Genomic DNA, 22,518 nt, shown 5'->3' on the forward strand with positions numbered 1-22,518 from the left:
GATCCAGGGGACAAGGTAAGTAACATCTACAAGGATCCTGCGATGCTATCCCGAGTCTGGCTCGGGGATACCGCTTTTGGTATTGAAAATCCACCCCGAGCCAGACTCGGGAATACCGCCAGGGGGGTTAAAATACGTTTGGCAGAACTCCATCAGTATCACAAGCAAAGCAGCTTCATTATTACCCCATTAAAGAAGAAGAGAATGTGCGCTGCATTTTGAGATTTCATAATTTGTCGCGTCACGAATGTGAATTCTCCATTACGAACACTAGGTTACAAGACTGACCGCTTCTGGCTCGTCCTTGCTTCCGAGCATGCGTGTTTGTACTTTGTACTTTTGTCCGACGAACTTATGTACACGCGTTTGGAAAATCTGACAACAGACCATTGTCCACGGAAAATTTTAAAGCCTCCCATCCAACATTTGTCCGCGGAAAATCTGAAAACAATTGTCCGATGGATCGTACAAACGGTCGGATTTTCCGCCAACAGCCTGTCATCACACAATTCCCGTCGGAAAATCCGATCGTGTGTACGAGGCTTTAGTCCCTATGCACACAGGGCATTAGAAAAAACAAGCTGCAAAGCCACCACCAACACCAGGAAAAAGCGGCTGTAAAAACACGCATTTAGTAGCTTTTTGCATTGGTGTTAAGGCGCGTTTAGCCGAGTTTCTCTGCCTCCATTCAAAATCATTGGTTCCCTATGAGAGACATCTTTACTGATCTGACTTTCAGCCTATTGATTTGAATAGAAGTCGCATTCAAGTCGGATCATGATGATTTGACTTATGGTGTGATTTGTGCTCTGAGGATCTTGAAGGGGAATCCCTGCAAGACCCTTATCCGAGTATGCAGCTCGGCAGGTCAGGAAAGGGGGGGGGGAGCAAATGCACCTCTACTGGACTGTAACCACGCCACATGCCCTCAACATGGGGGGTGGGTGCTTTGGGGGCAGGAGGGCTCTGCGCCCCCCCCAAAGCACTTTGTTCCCATGTTGATGAGGACAAGGGCCTCTTCCCTACAACCCTGGGCGGTGGTTGTGAGGGTCTGAGGGCAGGGGGCTTTTCAGAATCTGGAAGCCCCCTTTAACAAGGGGGTCCCCAGATCCCGGCCTCCCCCATGTGAATGAGTATTGTGTACATTGTACCCCTACCCATTCACCAAAAAAAAAGGCAGTAAAGTGTAAATAAAAAGAAGAGATGGTTTTGACAAGTCCTTTATTAAAAATTTTCCTTGGGTCTTCTTCCTCCGGTTTTCTCCGCCACTGCCATCTTCTCTGCTGCCGACCCAGTCCTCCTCCGATGCTGTCTCCCGTTGTTGTGCCAGCTTTGCTCTCTGCTGGTTCTTATATAGCCATGGGGCATGGCTATCAGGTGACATCACCATTAGACCCCGCCCTTGTGATAGCACATGAGGAAGAAGAAGATGGAGAAGATCAGAGGAAGAAGACCAGATGGAGAAGACTGGAGGAAGATTTTTAATAAAAGGACTTGTCAAAACTATCTCTTGTTTTTATTTACACTACACTGCCTTTTTTGGGGGGGTTGGAATACTCATTCACATGGGGGGGGGGGGGGCAGGATCAGATTCTGAAAAGTCCCCTGCCCGCAGACTCCCACAACCACCACCCAGGGTTGTCAGGAAGAGGCCCTTGTCGCTATCAAGATGGTGACAAGGTGCTTTGGGGTGGGGGGCCCCCCTGCCCCAAAGCACATACCCCCCCATGTTGAGGGCATGTGGCTTGGTCTGGTCCAGGGGGGGCTACTCGCTTGTCCCCCCCCCCCTTTTCTGACCTGTCCAGCTGTATGCTTGGATAAGGGTCTGGTATGGATGTTGGGGGGGTCCCCACACCATTTCATTTTGGCGTGGGGTTCCCTTTAAAGAACCATACCAGACTCAAAGGGCCTGGTATGGATCTTGGGGGGGACCCCACGCCGTATTGGTGTGGGGTTCCCCTTTAAGATCCTCAGAGAACAAGTTGCACCACAAGTCAGATTATCATGATCCGACTTAAATGCGACTTCTATTCAAATCAATGGGGAAAGTCGGATCAGTAAAGACGGCTCTCATAGGGAACCATTGATTTTTACATGTCAAAAAAAAAATGCTTGACGTGGCTTAATGCTGTATTTAAGCTGCAAACAAAAAAACGTCTGACGCTGGTAAAAGCAGCTGTAAAAATGCCCTGTGTGCATGGGGACTTAAAGTGTGCAAAAATTCCCCTCTGTGATGGCAAAGTCTGTATTTGTCTTCTTCTTTTGCAGGCTGCTTCGAATTTAACATTCTAGGGTTAAGCCTAGTACACACTAGCATTTTTTTTTGTTCAACCCAGCCGGCTGATCGAAAAAAACCTGAAGAGCTTGGGGGGAGCCTCTGTACTTATTAGCCAATGTTAGTATAGCGATCTCCACACTGAGCTATTGTGTTTTGACAGGGGAACACCCCCCGCCAGAACTAACACACCGGTCAGCGCTCTCAGCTATTGGCTGAGTGCGCTAATTGGGTGCAGATCATCAGATCTTTTTAGGTTAATGCCCCTTTGACAGAAGCCAGGAGTTTGGCTGGCTTGTCAGACGTACACATGGGCCGAATGTCGTCTGATAACAGAAAAAGAAAAGACAGAAAAGATGCTTCAAGAAAAAAAGTGGTTGCTTTGCAGTGTTGCATTTCGGTCACACCTGAAGCACTTTCTGTATGGAGTGTGCACTTTCTATGTAGCTTTCATCCCACAATTACAAAACTTGTTGTTAGGTAATTGGCCTCTTCCCAAATTTCAACTGGTATGTTTATGACTCTGGAAGAGACGTCATATTGTGAGTTCCTTTGATAGACAATGGGGTTGATTTATTAAAGACAAACAGACTGTTCACTTTACACTTTGCAAGGAAATATGCCCCAGAGCCTAGTCTTGCATATCCAATTATGTGCAAGAAAAAACTTTTTTTAATTTTCCCTGCAGTAACATGCAGTTTTCTTGACACTCTGGTAATATGTAGCTTTACTTTGTGAGTTTTAATTCATGGTAGCTCTATTACAGTGACATTCTCAGTAACATGTAGCACGTTCTTGCAACGTTGCAATACTGTCTGCTAACAAAGCTGACTGACTATTATTTACCAAATTTAGTGTAGGTGTAATTCTTTCAGATACAATTTCCTGCTTTCCAGCAATAGCAACATATAGATTGGAGTGGACTCTATTGTTGTTTTTACACAATTTAGTCGAGTTGATTTACTAAAGGCAAATAAGCTGTTCACTTTGCAAGGGAATTTCCCCAGAGCTTATTGACTGAGGTGAAGCAGTGCTGACCATCATCCAATCATGTGCAATCAAACTTACTTTTTTATGTTTGTTTTCCCTGTTTGTGAGTGGATATTCTTTGCAAACTGAAACTTCACATTTACTAAGCTCTGTGGCAAATTCTCTTGCAAAGTACAATTTCCCTTGCAAAGTGGACAGTCTGTTTGCCTTTGGTAAATCAGCCCCAGAGTCTAAATGAATCTAAAGACACTAACGCAATGTGTGAAACCTTAATGCTATATGAATACTGGAAATAAATAAGAATAAACTAAGCAGCTAAGAAACCTAAGTGAACTACGTAGATACATTTATCATTTAAAAGATTGGATATTTTATTGCTTCTTCATGCTATATCAAATTCAAGGAAACCCAACTTTATTTTTTTAATAACAGTGAGAAATAATATTATTGTAATAAAACAGACACTTAGTTACCTGAAGTAGTTGGAACACTGTCTGGTTCTACTTCAGAGCTGGGGACAGGGTCTGGTATTTGTACATCTGTTTCCTGTAAATATTAATAAGGTTACAATGTATTTTTCATTGGAACATGAAGTAATGTCACTGATATTTTGTATTTAACCCCTTCACGCCTAAGGGTAAAACAAACATTTATGCCTAAGCACAATTTTGGGCTTTAATTTGGTGATAAATGGTGATGGATATCTTCTTCTGATTTTTTTTTTTTTAATCAAAGGAAAACTGTTCCAAAATAGTTAAAAAAAATAATTTTTTTACATATACAGTGTATCTTTCCTCTCCATTCACAGAGAGAGAAACACAGGGGCAGGCTTCACAGTGATTGATCACTGTGGTAGTCAGGTGACCAAGAATCGGGAGTTCCGCAGACAATTTGGTCACAAGCGGCTAAAAGTTCTTTTTGTACACTCTACAAGGAGAACGCCTATAAAATTATTTTCTTCTGGTATTTGACCCCAGATGTTCTTCGAGCCATCTACCCTTCCAGTTCGGATAAATGCTGGCGGTGTCAGGGAGATAGGGGAACCTTGTACCACATTTACTGGACTTGCCCCAAGATAGTGCCTTTTTGGACGGAGACACAATTCTTACTAACCCGCCTACTAGGTGTGCAGGTTCCTAAAACCCCGTCATTCCTTCTAGGAGTATCTGGTTTAGATACCAAAGCACTCCAAGAAACTGCTTAGACATATCCTGACAGCCGCGAGGTGCCTCATAGCCCTCTACTGGAAACGACGGGACCCACCTACTCAAACAGACCTATATACCAGAATAAAAGATATGGAACTAATGGAGAAAATGACTGCTAGATTACAAGACAGATTGGAAGCACACGATAGGGTCTGAGAAGAGTGGCACAGACGGGAAGATCCTCCTTGAGCTAGTGATTGAGCCTCTCCCTCCTTCTCCCTCCCTTCCCTCCCAGCTCCTTCTTTCTTTTCTCCACTGTATTTTTCTTTTCTATTTTTGTTCACTAGACAATGCTAAGGTCCATGTTAATACCTATATGTTGATTATCGAATTCTATATGGAACCTGATCTAAGCTTTATATAGTTGAATAATTGTTTATTGATGTTGGTTGCTTGCCAGCTTTGTCGTTGGCATACTGATTTTTGTACAATACAGTATCATTGTCTTTTCTACTTTCTTGAATATATGATTAATAAAAAACGTTATTTGAAAAAAAAAAAAAAGAATCGGGAGTTCCAAGTCCCAATCGTTAGTACAGGACCCAGGGCTCTCGGTGAGACCCCTGCGGCACACTCCCAGCACAAAGACAGATAGGCATATATGTGGCCCCAGTCCAGTGAGGCCGCATATATGTGTTATATTGGCATGAAGGAATTAAAGTGGCTGTAAACCTTATGCAGCGTACACACAGTCTGACTTTTTGACCGAACTTGTCCGACGGACCAAATCCGGCGGACAATCTGATCGTGTGTGGGCTTCACCGGACCTTCAGCGGACTTTTCCAAGCAAATCTGACGGACTTTCGATTTGGAACATGCTTCAAATCTTTACGTTGTAACTCCGCCGGACCCAGAAATCCGCTCGTCTGTATGCTAGTCCGACGGACAAAAAACGACGCTAGGGCAGCTATTGGCTACTGGCTTTCAACTTCCTTATTTTAGTACGGTGTACGTCATCACGTACAAATCCGTCAGACTTTGGTGTGATCGTGTGTAGGCAAGTCCGTTCGTTAAAGAGTCTGTCGGAAGTCCGTCAAAAGTCTGTCGAAAGTCAACTGGAAAGTCTGTCGACCAGTCCGGTCGAAAAGTCCGCCCATGTGTACGCGGCCTTAGATGCCTTTTTCATTCAGGTCCGCCCAAAAAAAAAACTGACAGGTCCGCCTGTCAGCTTTTTTTAGGTGGACCTGAATGAAAGATTCGTGGAGCCCTATGGACAGTGGGATGTAAACGGATTTGTGTCCATTTACACCTGCCTACCTCCGAGTCCAACCAGGTCCAGTAAAAAAAAAATGAAAAAAACTGCATCCTTTTCCATTTTGGTGGAGCAGATCGGAGGTAGCCTGATGCAACCAGACAGTGGAGTTCGTATACACCCGGCTGCCCATAGAGCTCAACGGGGTCTGCCCGTGTCCGCCCTGCATAAATTGAATGGACACAGATGTGACACCTGTCCCACTCATCTCCAGTCAGCAAGGGATCTGTGAGCAGATCCCCTGCTGATCCATCTGTGTGGAAGAGCCCTAAATCCAAGTAAATAAGCTCACTAGCACGATGTAATGTACTATTAACTATTACAATAAATTTACCTTTCCAAAAGTCTCTATTAGTCTCTATCAGCCCTCTTAAAACTGCCATCCAAGGGTGTGGCTTAGGATCAGAGAGTTGGGAGGTGGAGACGTGACATTAGATGCTCCCCATACAGCTACACACCCTCCAACAAACTGACAAAAACACTACACTGACAAATTAGCAGCAAAGTTAAAAATGTGATTCTTCCTAACTGATCACAGTGAAGCGCTCCAATATAGCACACTGTAATCATTTTTTGAAGAACTGCCACAACCTTTGTGTAGTTTCAGTAGAATATTTTTTATTGTTTGTTGAAAGCATGGAAGCACTGTAATGCAGTACAATATACCAGATGATTTTGTACAGTATATGAATATTCTATCTGTATTTTATAATATCAGAGCTTTTTAAATATCTAAAAATAACCTAAATAATGATAGAATAGATGAACAAGTACCTCCTGTAAATTACTTTGGCCAACCACAGATTCATAAGATGGAGGTGGTTCCATGGGACAAAACACTTCAACTCCTTTGAATCTGGATCCATAGATATGTGGTAGAGGAATCACCTCGTTACCAGACATTCTGCAGAGAGGACAAGCACAGTTAGTCTATTGGCATGATCCTTTATTTTATTATATAACACGTTTGATAATTAATGGTGCAACATTACACAATTTTCCCCTTTGCTCTCTCACCCACTTTCTCTTATTCCTCTCATACCACCCTCCTCTTCATATGGATATTTTGCATTATTTTGGGGGGTTTTAAGTACCTTTTTTGAAGAACACATCCCTGCATTTCCTGTATTCTCCCTGTGACGGGAGTCACTTTGGGTGGGGTGCTTGTGGAACCCATCTTACCTTGGAGAGCTCTGGAAACTCTGTGTCCAGCTCCCTCGGCCCCTCCTATTTGTAAATAACCCTGTGTCCATTAGGGGCACAAGGTGACCAAGAACCCCAGTCTGATCTGTGCTAGTCGGACTCGCTGTACAGCCACACTGGAATGTTATATATATTTTGTGTATTGTCTCATGCTCTTGTGGACTGTTTGCTGGGATCGTTTGGGGTGTGGCTGTGTCCCATTGTTCTGTTGTGTCTGTCTTAGGAGAAATGCATTATGGGATGGATGTTTTGTATTTGTGTTCCTGGCATGTGGACTGGGGGCAGGGTGGAGAGGGGAGGGGCGGATTCCTCCAACAGCTCTCCTTGCTGATTGGACCGTTTACCTCGCCCTGAATTCCAAAGGGAGGGGTGATTTCCCCTGAGTTGTATATCTGTTTGTACATGTGTTTCAATAAAGAGTTTGATATTTTTCACCCTACATTGAGTTATGGCTAATGACTGGGTGAGCTGGGGTCTTTGATAGTGCTGGTTCTGGACAAAGGAAGCATTTACGGCGGACATAGTCCTGTTGAGTACTGGGGGTCCGTTACACTCCCTTAGGCAAGAATGATGTTGCAGTTGCTCACGGACTCCTGGATCACTTATGTCATGCATCCCAGGAGACCTTGGGGCTGTATCACATCATCTGGGAGGCTGATTGTCTCTTCTTGGCCAGCCAATAGAGCATGCATGTCATCAGGAGAGGGGGTTGTCTGCATAAACCCAGATGACGGCAGAAGAAGATGGCAGCATGGTATTCCTTGTGGAGCGGCAGATCCCTGGAGAACACCGCTGGATTGCTGGGCATTTGTATATTTTTTCTGTGCAGAGCCCAGCTATAATATTATATTATTATTATACAGGATTTATATAGCGCCAACAGTTTGCGCAGTGCTTTACAATGTAGATGGGGGACAGCACAAATTACAATACAGTTCAATACAGAAGGGACAGGAGGGCCCTGCTTGTCGAGCCTACATTCTAAAAGGAGGAGGGAGGTGGTACAAAAGGTAATTGCTGTGGGGGATGGTCTAAGGGGGGTGGCTCAGGTACAGTTCTTAGGTGGGTGTGGGATAGGCTTCCCTGAATAAATGAGTTTAAAGGGATCTCCTAAAGGTGAGTGAGGGAGTTCCAGAGGATGGGAGAAGCCCTAGAGAAGTTCTGGAGGCAAGCATCGGAGGAAGTAACAAGGGAGCTAGAGAGCAGGAGGTCTTGGGAGGAGCGGAGAGGACGATATCTGCAGATGAGGTTGGTGATGTAGCTGGGGGCGATGTTGTGGATGGCCTTGTATGTTGTGGTTAGTATTTTGAATTTTATGCGGTGGGGTAGTGTAAGCCAGTGAAGGGATTGGCAGCGAGGAGCAGCAGTCACAGATCGGTTAGTGAGGTGTATGAGTCAAGCAGCAGAATTCATAATAGACTGAAGGGGGGATAGCCTGTGTAAGGGTAGGACATTGAGGAGAGATGGTGGTGTCGTTAGTCAGAAAGGAATGATTTTTGGAGATGTTGCAGAGGTTAAGGCGGCAATATTTAGCCAGTTATTGGATGTGGCGGCTGAAGGAGAGGTCAGAGTCTAGGATTACACCCAGCACCCTGGCATGTGTGGAGGGACCAATGGTTGTACCGTTGATCTTAATGGTAAAGTCATGGAGAGGGGATTGGGAGGAAGAAATATTACAAGCTCAGTTTTAGAAAGATTGAGTTTGAGAAAGTGTTTTGACATCCATACCGATATGTCATTTTAGTAAAACTGTGATCCGTGAGGAGATCGGGGAGGTAAGTCGAGGAGTAGAGAGATAGATCTGGGTGTTATCGGCATAGAGGTGGTATTGGAAGCCATGGGAGGTTATCAACTGGCCCAGGGAAGAGGTATAGAGAGAGAATAGAAGGGGCCCAAGGACAGAGCTTTGGGGTACCCCAACAGAAAGAGGAGTGGAGGAGATGGTGTTATATGTGACACTGAAAGTGTGCTGAGATAGGAAGGAGGAGAACCAGGATAAAGCAGAGTCACAGAGGCCAAGGGAGTGGAGTTTGTTAAGGAGGAGCAGGTGGTCAACTGTGTCAAAGGCAGCAGAGAAGTCCAAGAGTATGAGTATGGAGTACTGGCCGTTGGTTTTAGCAATTAGTGGGTCGTTGGAGAGTTTTAGTAGAGCAGTTTCAGTGGAATGTTGTGCGTGAAAGCCGGACTGTAGGGGATCGAGAAGGTTGTTGTCAGTGAGGTAGCAACTCATATGGTCGTGGACAAGGCGTTCGAGGAGCTTGGAGGCAAACATGAACAGGGAGATGGAACTTAAGTTATTCAAACAGGTGAGGTCCAGTGAGGGTTTTTAAGTATTGGGGTAACCAGTGCATGTTTGAGCAGGGATGAAAAAGTGCCAGAGGAGAGGAAGAGGTTGAAGATGTAGGTTAGAGAGTTTAGGATAAAGCGGGAAGATGGTCGCAGTAATTGTGATGGGACAGGGTCCAGGGGACAGGTGGTGGGGTGGGCCATGGAGAGGAGTTTGGCAACTTCCCTGGTGGTAACAGGGCTGAAGGAGAAACGTATTGAGTGCAGTGTTAGACCTGATGGGTTGGTTGGGGGGGGGGGGGTTGAATGCTGGATATCTTATCACAAATTGTGTCGATTTTGCTTTTGAAATGGCTGATAATCTCCTAAGCAAGTTGGTGGGTGGAGGCAGTGATGGGTGAAGTAAGGAATTAAAGGTAGAAAAAAGTTGACAAGGTTTGGATAAGAGTGTTTTGATGAGAGTGTTATAGTAGGTTTGTTTAACAGTGTGCAGGAGTTGTATTTGAAAATGACAGATTTCTAGAGGGTAAAATCTTGCAGGGATTTAGATTTACGCCACACTCGCTCAAGAGCCCGGCTGCATCTCTTTTGGTGCCATCTGTTTGCCAGGGATGTAGCAGACAAGGCCTGGTTCTGTGTGTGGAAAGAGGAGCATGTGTGTCCAGTGAGAGTGTTGTTGTAGATGGAAGTGGTTAGGTCTGGGCAGGACAGGAGTGCGATCTTATCATAAAGGCCATCAGTAGCAGAATGAAGAAGAAAAGGGTTGAGGTGGCGAAGTTTCCTGCGGTTAGCAGTTTGCCAGCATGGGAGGTAGGAAACAAGAAGAGTGTGAAACAGAGAAGGTTGTGATCGTGGAGAGGAAAGGGGGTGTTAGAGAGGTTACAGGGAGTGCAGAGATAGGAAAAGTAAGAGGGGAAATCAATAGTGGGGGGGAAAGGGGCAGTGAAGTTCCTCTATAAATTTTCTTAAAGCGCACTGAATGCATCACTCCTGGCACTGCGCAGGAGTTCAGTCATTCTGGCACACAGGATCTGTGCCTCAATGTAAAAGGAGCTGTGCATGCACAGCTCAGTGTACATTCTAATGCCCCATACACATGGTTGGATTTTCCGACGGAAAATGTTCTATGGGAGCTTGTTGTCGGAAATTCTACTTAAAAAGGTTTTATCGGGAGTTCGACTTTACATTTTTAATCACTTATGTATATCCCTCTAAAACTACCAGTCCATTTAACAAAATATAATAAAATATGTGGCGCTACCTCAATCTCAATAAAATCAAAAGACCAATGATATACTGCATGTCCAATCAATTTCTAGTAAAACCACCAGTGATATGAACAATAACTGTGAACCATATCACATAGATAAATTGCGTTTTCAATCAGTTGACACCCTCCCATCAAAAAATAATAGATAATGTGTAGCGATGCTAAGTGCAATGCACCAACATGCGTTGCAATAAACCAATGCAACTCCCAAAAAAAGCAATAATAACAAAGTGCAAAGTGCTAGCAATATGGATTAAAAAGAACAAAAAAGCAATCAATGTGGACAATGTCACATAATAAACTGCGTGTCCAAACAATTATAAACTTCTAGCATAGCCACCAGTGGTGTAAACAATAAATGTGAGTAATATCCCATAAATAAAAATGCGTATTCAATCGGTTAGCGTGTCCTAATAATAGATATAAATAATTATGATGTGTAAAAAATATTAAGTGCACTACATCAACATATAATGCAATTAACCAATGCGACTCCCAGAAACAAATATACAAAGTGCAATGTGCTAACTATATGGATGGTAAAAAATAAATGTGCAAACAAACAAATAAAACATACAATGTCAATATAAACAAATGATATAATAGGTGTCCAATCCTCTAGGGGCTGGTAGCAAACAAAGGTAAAAATAGTGCAGTCCAAACACCATGCAGTGCAATATTCAATAGAACTTAAAGTGAGAATGTATTGTGCAGTCCAAAAACATGCAATGCAATTTTCAGTGCGACTTCCAATATGAACAGCAAACAATCCTTCTAAGAGTGAGAAGAAGTGCAGGTGTAGTGGTGGCAGATGTCTAATTCAAAGGGATGTCATCCCTTTGATAAAGTCACATGTGGTGTGACGCAACGCGTCAGTGAGGGAGGAGCCAGGTGCCGCTGCTTCCAGGGGACGGCCGAACCCAGAAGCCTTACTTTCATCTGCTGATCGTTTTTTATTTCTATGTAAGTTACTACAGCGATTTCATTAAAATTATTTTAATCTACTACACTATGGAGCCCACTTTTTTTCCTTTCGTTATATATCTGAGAAATACCGATGTGAGTGTGGGAGAGTGCCATTCCTTCCTATATCAACTTATACTCCCTCTGGGAGCTGGGACCTCGATTGGAAGTTGTTCTTGGAAGCTGCCCCGGTCTGAATCCACCTGTGGATTCAAGCTTGATTCGGCTCATTGGGGGCCGCCACTGTAGGTGAGAGGCTGGGGGAAATGGTCACCGCACATCGGAACAAAATTGGATGAATTAGACATCTGCCACCACTACACCTGCGCTTCTTCTCACTCTTATGCCCCGTACACACGGTCGGATATTGATCGGACATTCCGACAACAAAATCCATGGATTTTTTCCGACGGATGTTGGCTCAAACTTGTCTTGCATACACACGGTCACACACAGTTGTTGGAAAATCCGATCATTCTAAATGCGGTGACGTAAAACACGTACATCAGGACTATAAACGGGGCAGTAGCCAATAGCTTTTGTCTCTTTGTTTATTCTGAGCATGCGTGGCACTTTGTGCGTCGGATTTGTGTACACACGATCGGAATTTACGGATTTTGTTGTCGGAAAATTTTATAGCAAGCTCTCAAACTTTGTGTGTCAGAAATTCCTATGGAAAATGTGTGATGGAGCACACACACGGTCGGAATTTCCGACAACAAGGTCCTATCACACATTTTCCGTCGGAAAATCCGACCATGTGCACAGGGCATTAGAAGGATTGTTTGCTGTTCATATTGGAAGTCGCATTGAAAATTGCATTGCATGTTTTTGGACTGCACAATACATTCTCACTTTAAGTTCTATTGAATATTGCACTGCATGGTGTTTGGACTGCACTATTTTTACCTTTGTTTGCTACCAGCCCCTAGGGGATTGGACACCTATTATATCACTTGTTTATATTGACATTGTATATTTTGTTTATTTGCACATTTATTTTTTACCATCCATATAGTTAGCACATTGCACTTTGTATATTTGTTTCTGGGAGTCGCATTGGTTAATTGCATTATATGTTGATGTAGTGCACTTAATATTTTTTTACACATCATAATTATTTATATCTATTATTAGGACACGCTAACCGATTGAATACGCATTTTTATTTATGGGATATTACTCACATTTATTTACACCACTGGTGGCTATGCTAGAAGTTTATAATTGTTTGGACACGCAGTTTATTATGTGACATTGTCCACATTGATTGCTTTTTTGTTCTTTTTAATCCATATTGCTAACACTTTGCACTTTGTTATTATTTCTTTTTTGGGAGTTGCATTGGTTTATTGCATAGCATGTTGGTGCATTGCACTTAGCATTGCTACACATTATTATCTATTATTTTTTGATGGGAGGGTATGTCAACTGTTTGAACACGCAATTTATCTATGTGATATGGTTCACAGTTATTGTTCATATCACTGGTGGATTTACTAGAAATTGATGGGACGTGCAGTATATCATTGGTCTTTTGATTTTATTGAGATTGAGGTAGCGCCACATATTTTATTATATTTTACCATTAGGGTTATGTGAGTATACCATTTTTATGTTGGCGGCTCCTTGTGTTTTATTTATCAGTGTGGGTTTTGCGCATTAGTTGTTTTCCATTTATTTACCAGTCCATTTAACACTACCCTCTCTACTGATTGAAAATGTTGCTGTCCCAGGGTGGCTATGTTGCTCCTCCATAGATAGACGAGTGAATGTAGCCACTCTAAGACAGTATGTATATCCCCTTTAATTTGCGGGGCTAGTGGGGGCACGTGCCCGCCACGTATTGCGTGACTGTGCTCGCAGGTCCCGCGGACTCGATGTCCGCTGGTGTCCTGCGATCGTGTCAAGGAGCGGCAGAACAGGGAGATGCCTATGTAAACAATATACAAGAAAAAGTTAGCCCCTCCTCATTACCTCCTATTTAGTGGCCACCAGTGTTTAGGATGTATCCCTTTCAGTTCTCCCACATAGAGGAGTTCAGCTCCCATGGTTGAGACAAAGGATCTTCCATTCTATTACTAGTGTAGGACCCACTAATTCGGGGTACTTTGTCGCAGTAAGTGGGCTTAGCACTATATGACCATATACTGTGACCAAACCCCTGTATTTTTTTAATATGTTCAGGTGTTTTTAACAAGCTCTGCAGGAAATGTCATTCTTGTATGTGTGCGCTGTAAAATATTTTGTACTGCCTATGTAAACAAGGCATTTCCCTGTTCTGCCTAGCAACATGAGAGAGATCTACTGCTCCCTGTCATCGGGAGCAGTGATCTCTGTCATGTTGTAGTGAGCCCATCCCCCCCTACAGTTAGAATTACTCCCTAGGACACACTTAACCCCTTGATCGCCCCCTAGTGTTTAACCCCTTCCCTGCCAGTGTCATTTACACAGTAATCAGTGCATTTTTATAGCACTGATCGCTGTATAAATGACAATGGTCCCAAAATAGTGTCAAAAGTGTCCGATGTGTCCGCCGCAATGTCGCAGTCACGATAAAAATCGCAGATCGATTACTAATAAAAAAAATGAATAATAAAAATGCCATAAATCTATCCCCTTTTTTTTAGACGCTATAACTTTTGCGCAAACCAATCAATATACGCTTATTGGGATTTTTTTTTTTTTTTTTTTACCAAAAATGTAGAATACATATCAGCCTAAACTGAGGAAAATTTTTTTATATATATATATATATATATATATATATATATATATATATATATATATATATATATATATATATATATATATATATATATATATATAATTTTTTTTTTTTTTTTTTTTTTTTTTTTTTTTTTTTGGGGGGGATATTTATTATAGCAAAAAGTAAAAAATATTGCTTTTTCTTCAAAATTGTCGCTTTTTTTTGTTTATAGCACAAAAAATAAAAACCTCAGAGGTGATCAAATACCACCAAAAGAAAGCTCTATTTGTGGGGAAAAAAAGGACGTCAATTTTGTTTTGGTGTAACATCGCACAACCGCGCAATTGTCAGTTAAAGCGACACAGTACTGAATCGCAAAGTGCTCTGGACAGGAAGGGGGTAAATTCTTCCAGGGCTGAAGTTGTTAAGTTAGCCAAAAAATGGTGTACACGTTACCATAATGTCAAGACCCCTTTCACACCAGGGCCGCTTTGCGTTAGCAGTAAAGCGTTGCTTGTTTTGGCTTCACTTTACCGCTGTTTAACCACTTCAATACCAGGGACTTTCGCCCCTTCCTGCCCAGTACAATTTTCTAAAACGCCTGAAAACCACCTCAGTGTAAAAGGGGTCTTAATACTAAACTACTATATTCTTCCAAAGTTTCCAAAAATGGACCTTTACTTTCTCAGCCAACATTACCTATTTTTAATCCTCATGCTGCTAGCATTAGTAAATAGATAGAAAGATATATTATATTTACTTGGTTTAACCTTTTTTTTCCATTGCATAATTGTTCAGTCGCTTTCTGGTTTCTGGCCTAGGTCAAAATGATGTCATACATCCCAGAATTCTTTATGGGCATTTTTTTTCCTTTCATCTGCAGGAGGGGAGGAGTGTTTTTCTCAGCTATAGACACCCTCCTTCCCGCATGAATGAGCTAAGGGCAGATGGATTCCAGGAAGTAATTGCTACATAAATCACTTGCTCTTACTAAAAATGGCTGCAGCTAGGAATGCTAGGGGGTGCTTTTCAAAGTGATTTCTCAACAGAATAAAGCACAGAGACGTGGATGGATGGGTGAGTTTGCTTTGAATAATACAAATAAAATTGAAATAGCGTTTTTGCTTTGTGGTGCTCATATACAGTTAAGTTTTGCTTTATGTAGGTGTGGCCCTCAGTAGACATAATGTGGATGCTGATAGGTGATAGTAAGCCTATTCTTCTGCACCAACCAAGTCAAGCTTCCAGTACGAAATAAGCCCTGCATTCTCCCCAAAAAAGCTCTAACTCCAATACCATGATGGTACATTATTCTAGGTAACCCATAACATAGAATACAACCTATCATGGTAATCAAATAGTTTATACATGTATTAACTAGAAACCATTTTGTCTTGTATAATGCAGAAATTGTTGTGATTATGTGATATTTGTATATGCTAATAAAGATTTTAGTGTGAAAGTATTGTTTTGGTAAACATTTGAGCAACTACCATGGGACATACAGAATCCATAGTACCATCTTGTAAATCTATAGATCCTACCCTTTCAACAAACAAGGGCCAATGGGGTCATTGTTTCCAAACTTCCAAGACTGTAATGTGCATGTGAAAAAACGCAAAATTGGTCAAGCCATGAAAAACCCAAAATGGGGGGGGGGAGCCCAACAATGAAAGGGCTAAAGCTGTACAGGTTCCTCTTCTGTGCCGGTTCACACTTTTGTGATGTCAGACATTGCATGTGATTCGCACCGCACTGCTGTGTGGATCACATGCAATGTGTGTGCATTGCGAATTCAGCCATACAGATTGTATGGCTGAATTTGCATCGCCTTCGGACCAAAATCATGCAGGACCCTTTTTTTTGTCCTCACCAGAATTGGATTGCCTGGGTGTTCACACCCATGCGATTAAATTCCTGTTCAAATTGACAGAGAGTTCACACTGCGATTTGAGAACCGATCCGGGGGTGTCATTAACTTTCTATTATCACCCGCAGCGGTTCGCATAGGGCAGTGTGAACTGCCTGCGAGTTCTATGCAATGCGGGAACCAGTACTGGAATCGCACTGGTGTGAACCAGCATTAAATGTTTACTCTGATTTCACTGCACACTGTAAGCTTCTCATAGTATAATTTAGCTACAGCAAGTCGGATAGAGATTGCTTCATTGCCTGTCCACCCCAACCTTACCTGTCCCTGCCTCGCCCCTTTCATCATTGGATTTCAGTTCTTTCCATCATGGAGGCTCAGAATGTCAATTGGGCATTTCCTAGGGCATATGCAAGCCTACCTAGTAATGATCATCATAGTCATTTTCATATTTATATAACTCTACCCACGAGGAAGCATACTGCTTACATCAGGGCTGAGGGCTTATTAGAGGAGTACTCAGGTAGGGTGCTCTTTCAGGAAGCTATGTACAGCACCCTGCTGGCCCCTAGCCATGATCTTCCTGCACTGCATTGAAAAGCACAAATGCCCAATGATAATGTAGCTGGGTCCAAAATAAAGTATGTAATAAAAATTGATAGATTTTATTTAAAAATGCAATTCGCTTGTTGATGAAGGGGAGAAGGGAGAACCTGGGGAAGGCAAAATGAACACAGATTAAACTTCAACTTTAAAAATGATGATGCTGCATCCAGGGAAATGTCACATTCATTCAGTAAAAACATTGTCATCTGTGACAGACAGGCAAATGGTTTTTATTGCTAATCATCCTTCAAATATTTTCTTTGGTGTCAGTTTTATGGCTAAATAGGACTCTGCCAACGAGTATCCAGAAAGCAGGAGAAAATGTATTCTTTGCCAGTAAAAGCAATTACAAATAATTAAACGTTCAGGCTACTACAAACATCTGCTCTGATCCTAACAGCAAGGAAAATTGAACTTTCACTACAGCAATCCTCTTATGATGATGTTCCAGACAAATGAGTCTGTTCTCTAAATTGTTTTCATCACTAGCAGTGAAAACTCCACCGTGCAGATTTCCTAAGCCAAGAAAAGCCAACACAATTTCACAGAAAGGAATTTAAAAAGCTGGACGTATTGTTGAAAACCACTCGTTCAATAGCTTTGAATAATGCAAACATGCTGTAGCAAACCTATACTAGTATATAACCCTTTCGTGAGCAGCAGTCACTGATACATGCCCAAGCCAAATTTTACAGTATCAGCATGTGATTTGTCTGTCGACTTAGCAATACCTATATAACTAATTTGCACACATAAATTTTTATGTATATTTTTTAAGACATAAAGGTTTTTACTTCGTACAGTGTTGTTAAAAAAAAAATACAGATTTCAGGGGCGTAACTAAAACCTTCAGGGACCCGGTGCAAGAAGCCATGATGGGCCCCCCTTAACACCCCCTCCATCCGACCCCCGAGCTTCCAATTTTGGGAGGGTGTCCACGGATATCCTCCCTGAACTCTGCCTCCCATGCCCCCTGGAACGTGCATCCAGAGTAATCATGGCAGCCCTTTACCATGTGATTAGCTGATCACATGTAAACAGACTTGCTGGGTATCGGCAGCCCTTTCCTCCCACGTTGTATCGGTGTACGGAAAGGAGAGACGTTAACTGGGCAGAATGTCAGTAAATTGTTTACACTGATAATCAGTGCTGCCTATCAGTGCCAACTATCAGTGCTCATCAATGCCACCTATTAGTGTCCATCACTGCTGCCTATCAGTGCCACCGCACCGATCAGTGCTGCTTTTCAGTGCCGCCTATCATTGCCCATCAATGCTGCCTATCAGTGCCCAGTGCCACCTATTGGTGCACATCAGTGCCACCTATTAGCGTCCATCAGTGCCATCTATCGGTACTGCTTATCATTGCTCAATGCCGATCAGTGCCGCCTATCAGTGCCCATCAATTCTGGCTATCAGTGCCACCTATCAGTGCTCATCAATGATGCCTATCAGTGCCACCTATCAGAGCTTATCAATGCCCATCAGTGCCACGTTGTCTATCCATGCCACAGATCATTGCTCATCAATGCCACCTATCAGTGCTGCGTATCAGTGCCCATCAATGCCTCCTATCAGCACTGTCGATCAGTGCTCATCAATGCCGCCTGCCTCCTCAGCACGGCTCTGAGCGGAGAGCTTCTCTCATACAGCTCAGAGCTGACAGTTCCCTCTGCTCCCCCCTCCCTCCTCTCTCGCACAGGATGACACAGCTGATCTTCTGCTTCTCCCCCTCCCGTATGTGTACCGCGGGAGGTGTGAGCTCATTAGCTTCACACTTGACTTCCTGCAAAGCACACAAGAGGGGAGGGGGGAGAAGGAGCAGATCAGCTGTGTCATCCCGTGTGGGAGAGAAGGGAGGGGAAGGGAAGGGAGGGGAGGAGCAGAGCAGAGCAGAGAGAACTGTTGGCTCTGAGCTGTATGAGACATGCTCTCCATTCAGAGCCTTGGGATTAGCAACCCCGCTGGGGCCCCCGACAGTGGCGGAATGCCAGGGCCCGGTCGTAAGTGTGACTGCTGCGACCCTGGTAGTTCCGCCACTGGCTTTTTTTTTTTTTTACAAGGGGATACATCCAAGAAGCGCTGGGACTTCAATACATATTGATACAGAGTAGGGAAGGGGAAGGCCAACAAACATTTGAAAAGATCACAGGCTTTGGTTAGGTGACTCACTCCAGAATGAAACTCCCGCTTTAAAGCAGACCTTCACCCTAGACGAACATTCATTTTGCCCTGCCTCCTCCCACTCCCTCTCTCACATTTGGATATTTATTGTTTTTTTTTTTTGGGGGGGGGGGTGCTGTGAAGCACTTCTGCATTTCTTACATAGGCCAGTATGATGTTCATGTCCCCTGCCCCCCTCCCTCTTGGATTCTGTGCATGTGCAGATGCCACAATCCTGGATCCTGCCAGAGACCTGTGGCACATTTGCACATGACCTGCTTTCCCGCACATTTACACATGCACGAGGTTCCCCCCACGTGCATGCACAAAAGATAGCTGTTGTGGAACTTTCAAACCTTTGCCACATTTGTGCATATTGGGTAATTCTCCTGCATATGTATCGAAAAGCTCTGCCAGGACCCCTATGCCGGACAGAGGCCGGAATAATCAAAATGGCACTGATGGATGGGGCGTGGAGCCAAACAAAAGGGGACTGAACTTTTCATTTAATAAATTACAAAACGAAGGTAGTCTTTATTAGGGCTTACTGATGTTTGAAAATGTTTGAATGAACTCAAAAAAACTGATGCCAGAGAAATTGCTTGCAACCAGATGGGGCAGAATTAGCTCATGCATTCGGGCATATGAAGTTTAGAAACATTTTTGCTGCCAGTAGTTGCCTCTAATCTTGCATTTAAGTAAGGTTGTTGAGCATTTATTCACATATGGCATAAGTTCAATCTATTGGCTGGAATATTCATGTATTCTAGTCACTAGAATAAATAAACACGTATAAGCCCACATTTGGACGCTTTTACGTAGAAAAAGGCAAAAACACACCTGGGCCATTTTTTCCTCCCCTGCACATAAAAACACACTAAAACGCCTGCATGTGCCTGGACACATTAGCTAACATGAAGGTGCATTCAAAGATGTAAAAAAAAAAAAATAAGCAAAACGCCCCTGAAAGCGACGTTTTTTTTTTTTTGCGTCCATGTGCATGAGGCCTTATACCACACAGGGGAATCATTACAGGGGTTTATACATTTTTTTATGAAGGTCCTTCTTTTGGTTTAAGTTCTGCTTTTATTACAGGCTGACAAAAATTTAGACCAAAAAAACAAAGAAGAAAAAGAAAAAAAAAGAAAAAACTAATCTTGCGGAACCAAGAACCATTAATGTGGTTATCTCACAAAATCCAAGATACTGTACACCCACTAAGGTGCTGTTGCTGTAGCCAAAGAACTTAGGCACAACATACACAAGAAACCCAGTATTGCTACCAGGATCAAACAGATAGCTACTTTTGCAACAGAAATTCCAGATAGCTTGGTTCCAAAAATCAAGTACAAAATTTATTGATAATCTAAATATGTTTCATAACATGATTATTGAAATAAAATTACGTGACAACTCAAAATGTAGTGCTTACCGGGTCCCCTCCATGGGAGGGATGATCCGAAGAGCACTAAATATATTCTAACACAAAGAAAACGAGAAACAACACGTACACAGTGCTACAAAATTAGACAAAAACACAAAAACCCCATCCCTCACATACACACAGACAGTCCGGACATCTACCTAACGAATTTATTCACAGGGAACTTGCCGACTGTAGAAAAATGCTAAATTGCATATATAAAATTTAATATTCAATCATAATCATATGAATTCTACGTTGTGCAAGTTACCAATGAATGGCCCCCTGGGGGATATTATGAAGGAATTTGCATATAAAAATATACAAAGACCTTCCAACTGAAAAGGAAAAATAGAGTGGAATTGGTGGGGATCACATCCTGAGCGATGCCTAATACTACAAGGCTATCTTTTTGCTCCCTATATGCACTGAACAGTCCTGGTATTTAACTGGCAGTCAGTTTCCAAGTTTGATAAGTAAACATATATTATCCTTCCTATGGACTAGGAGATTCTCCCTTCCATCGTGCAATGACCTCCAAGGAGGAATAGTAAACCTCAACTTGATCTATAGTATAGGAAGGTATATAGGAAGGATAATATATGTTTACTTATCAAACTTGGAAACTGACTGCCAGTTAAATACCAGGACTGTTCAGTGCATATAGGGAGCAAAAAGATAGCCTTGTAGTATTAGGCACCGCTCAGGATGTGATCCCCACCAATTCCACTCTATTTTTCCTTTTCAGTTGGAAGGTCTTTGTATATTTTTATATGCAAATTCCTTCACGATATCCCCCGGGGGGCCATTCATTGGTAACTTGCACAACGTAGAATTCATATGATTATGAAATTATGATCGAATATTAAATTTTATATATGCAATTTAGCATTTTTCTACAGTCGGCAAGTTCCCTGTGAATAAATTTGTTAGGTAGATATCCGGACTGTCTGTGTGTATGTGAGGGATGGGGTTTTTGTGTTTTTGTCTAATTTTGTAGCACTGTGTACGTGTTGTTTCTCGTTTTCTTTGTGTTAGAATATATTTAGTGCTCTTCGGATCATCCCTCCCATGGAGGGAACCCGGTAAGCACTACATTTGGAGTTGTCATGTAATTTTATTTCAATAATCATGTTATGAAACATATTTAGAATATCAATAAATTTTGTACTTGATTTTTGGAACCAAGCTATCTGGAATTTCTGTTGCAAAAGTAGCTATCTGTTTGATCCTGGTAGCAATACTGGGTTTCTTGTGTATGTTGTGACAAAAATTTAGACTGCAAAAATATAAAAAGAACAAAAATATGTCTTTTCTATTTTTAAATAAATGGATTATTATTATTATTATTTTTTATTTTTTTTACAGTACAACTGTACCGGACAGCTGCACTATTAAAAACATGGCATTTCAGATGGACATTGCAGCCAGAAGATGGAAGTGTCCATCTGCGGGCTGAAGGTTTTTATTTATAATCAATGAAGCCTGCAAGTGATAGCAGAGCTAACAGTGACCACATGATCAGAAACCACCATTCATTCAACACTCCTGGGGGTGGTGTATGTAAAATAACATGTTCTCCTTTAGTCACTATGGTTCCTCCCACCAACCTTTATGTCACTATTGCATCCTGCAGGGACTAGGGGTCAGCACGAGGAACCACAGCAGTAAGCAGTGGGAACTGCTGTTTCAGCAGCCCAAGATGTCAAAGAGCTCTGCTACAAAGTGAACTTTTAACAAACAGGGACAATCTGCTTTCATTACAGAGTACTGCCATTTTAATTCTGTTGACCCTCTGACAGAGTCATTTTATAGGAAGAAGGGTAGGGAGGAATTAAATATGGTCTATTAGCGTTAAGAGGTTAAATAAGAATAATATTTATTAAAAAAAAACTTTTTGTGATGTTATTTTAACTGGCATTATGTACAGATCAAATGATACTTTTTTAACCTGCACATAAAAAAATAATGTAAATTTGTTGTAACAATACAACGTTTGCAAGCATTATTTCCATAGGATCTGTAGCAATGGCACCTGAGACACAAACTGGGTCCGAAGACAGCCAAATGTTACCTAGACCTAATACTAGTGCCGCGTACACACAAGCGGACTTTATGGCAGACTTTGCCCGGCGGACGGGATTTCATCGGACAATTCGATCGTGTGTGGGCTCCAGCGGACTTTGTTTGCTCAAAAGTTGGACGGACTTAGATTTGAAACATGTTTTAAATCTATCCGTCGAACTCGAGTCCGGTCAAAAAGTCCGCTCGTCTGTATGCTAGTTCGATGGAAAAAAAGC

The 22,518-nt window shown here is 42.4% G+C and overlaps 1 protein-coding gene across 5 annotated transcripts in view; it reads right to left on the reverse strand.

Moving 5' to 3' along the window:
- ENTREP1 (endosomal transmembrane epsin interactor 1) overlaps window positions 1-22,518 on the reverse strand; it is a 134,363-nt gene that overhangs the window by 16,875 nt on the left and 94,970 nt on the right. For all 5 annotated transcript variants that reach the window (XM_073634650.1, XM_073634642.1, XM_073634636.1 and 2 more), the window contains 2 exons: window positions 6,500-6,629; window positions 3,739-3,811 (listed from right to left, as the gene is read on the reverse strand). In XM_073634650.1, the coding sequence (XP_073490751.1) occupies window positions 3,739-3,811; window positions 6,500-6,629 (203 nt within the window). The remainder of the gene's footprint in view (window positions 1-3,738; window positions 3,812-6,499; window positions 6,630-22,518) is intronic.

This window comes from Aquarana catesbeiana, linkage group LG01 (assembly GCF_042186555.1).
Source record: "Aquarana catesbeiana isolate 2022-GZ linkage group LG01, ASM4218655v1, whole genome shotgun sequence".
Classification (NCBI taxonomy): Eukaryota; Metazoa; Chordata; class Amphibia; order Anura; family Ranidae; genus Aquarana; species Aquarana catesbeiana.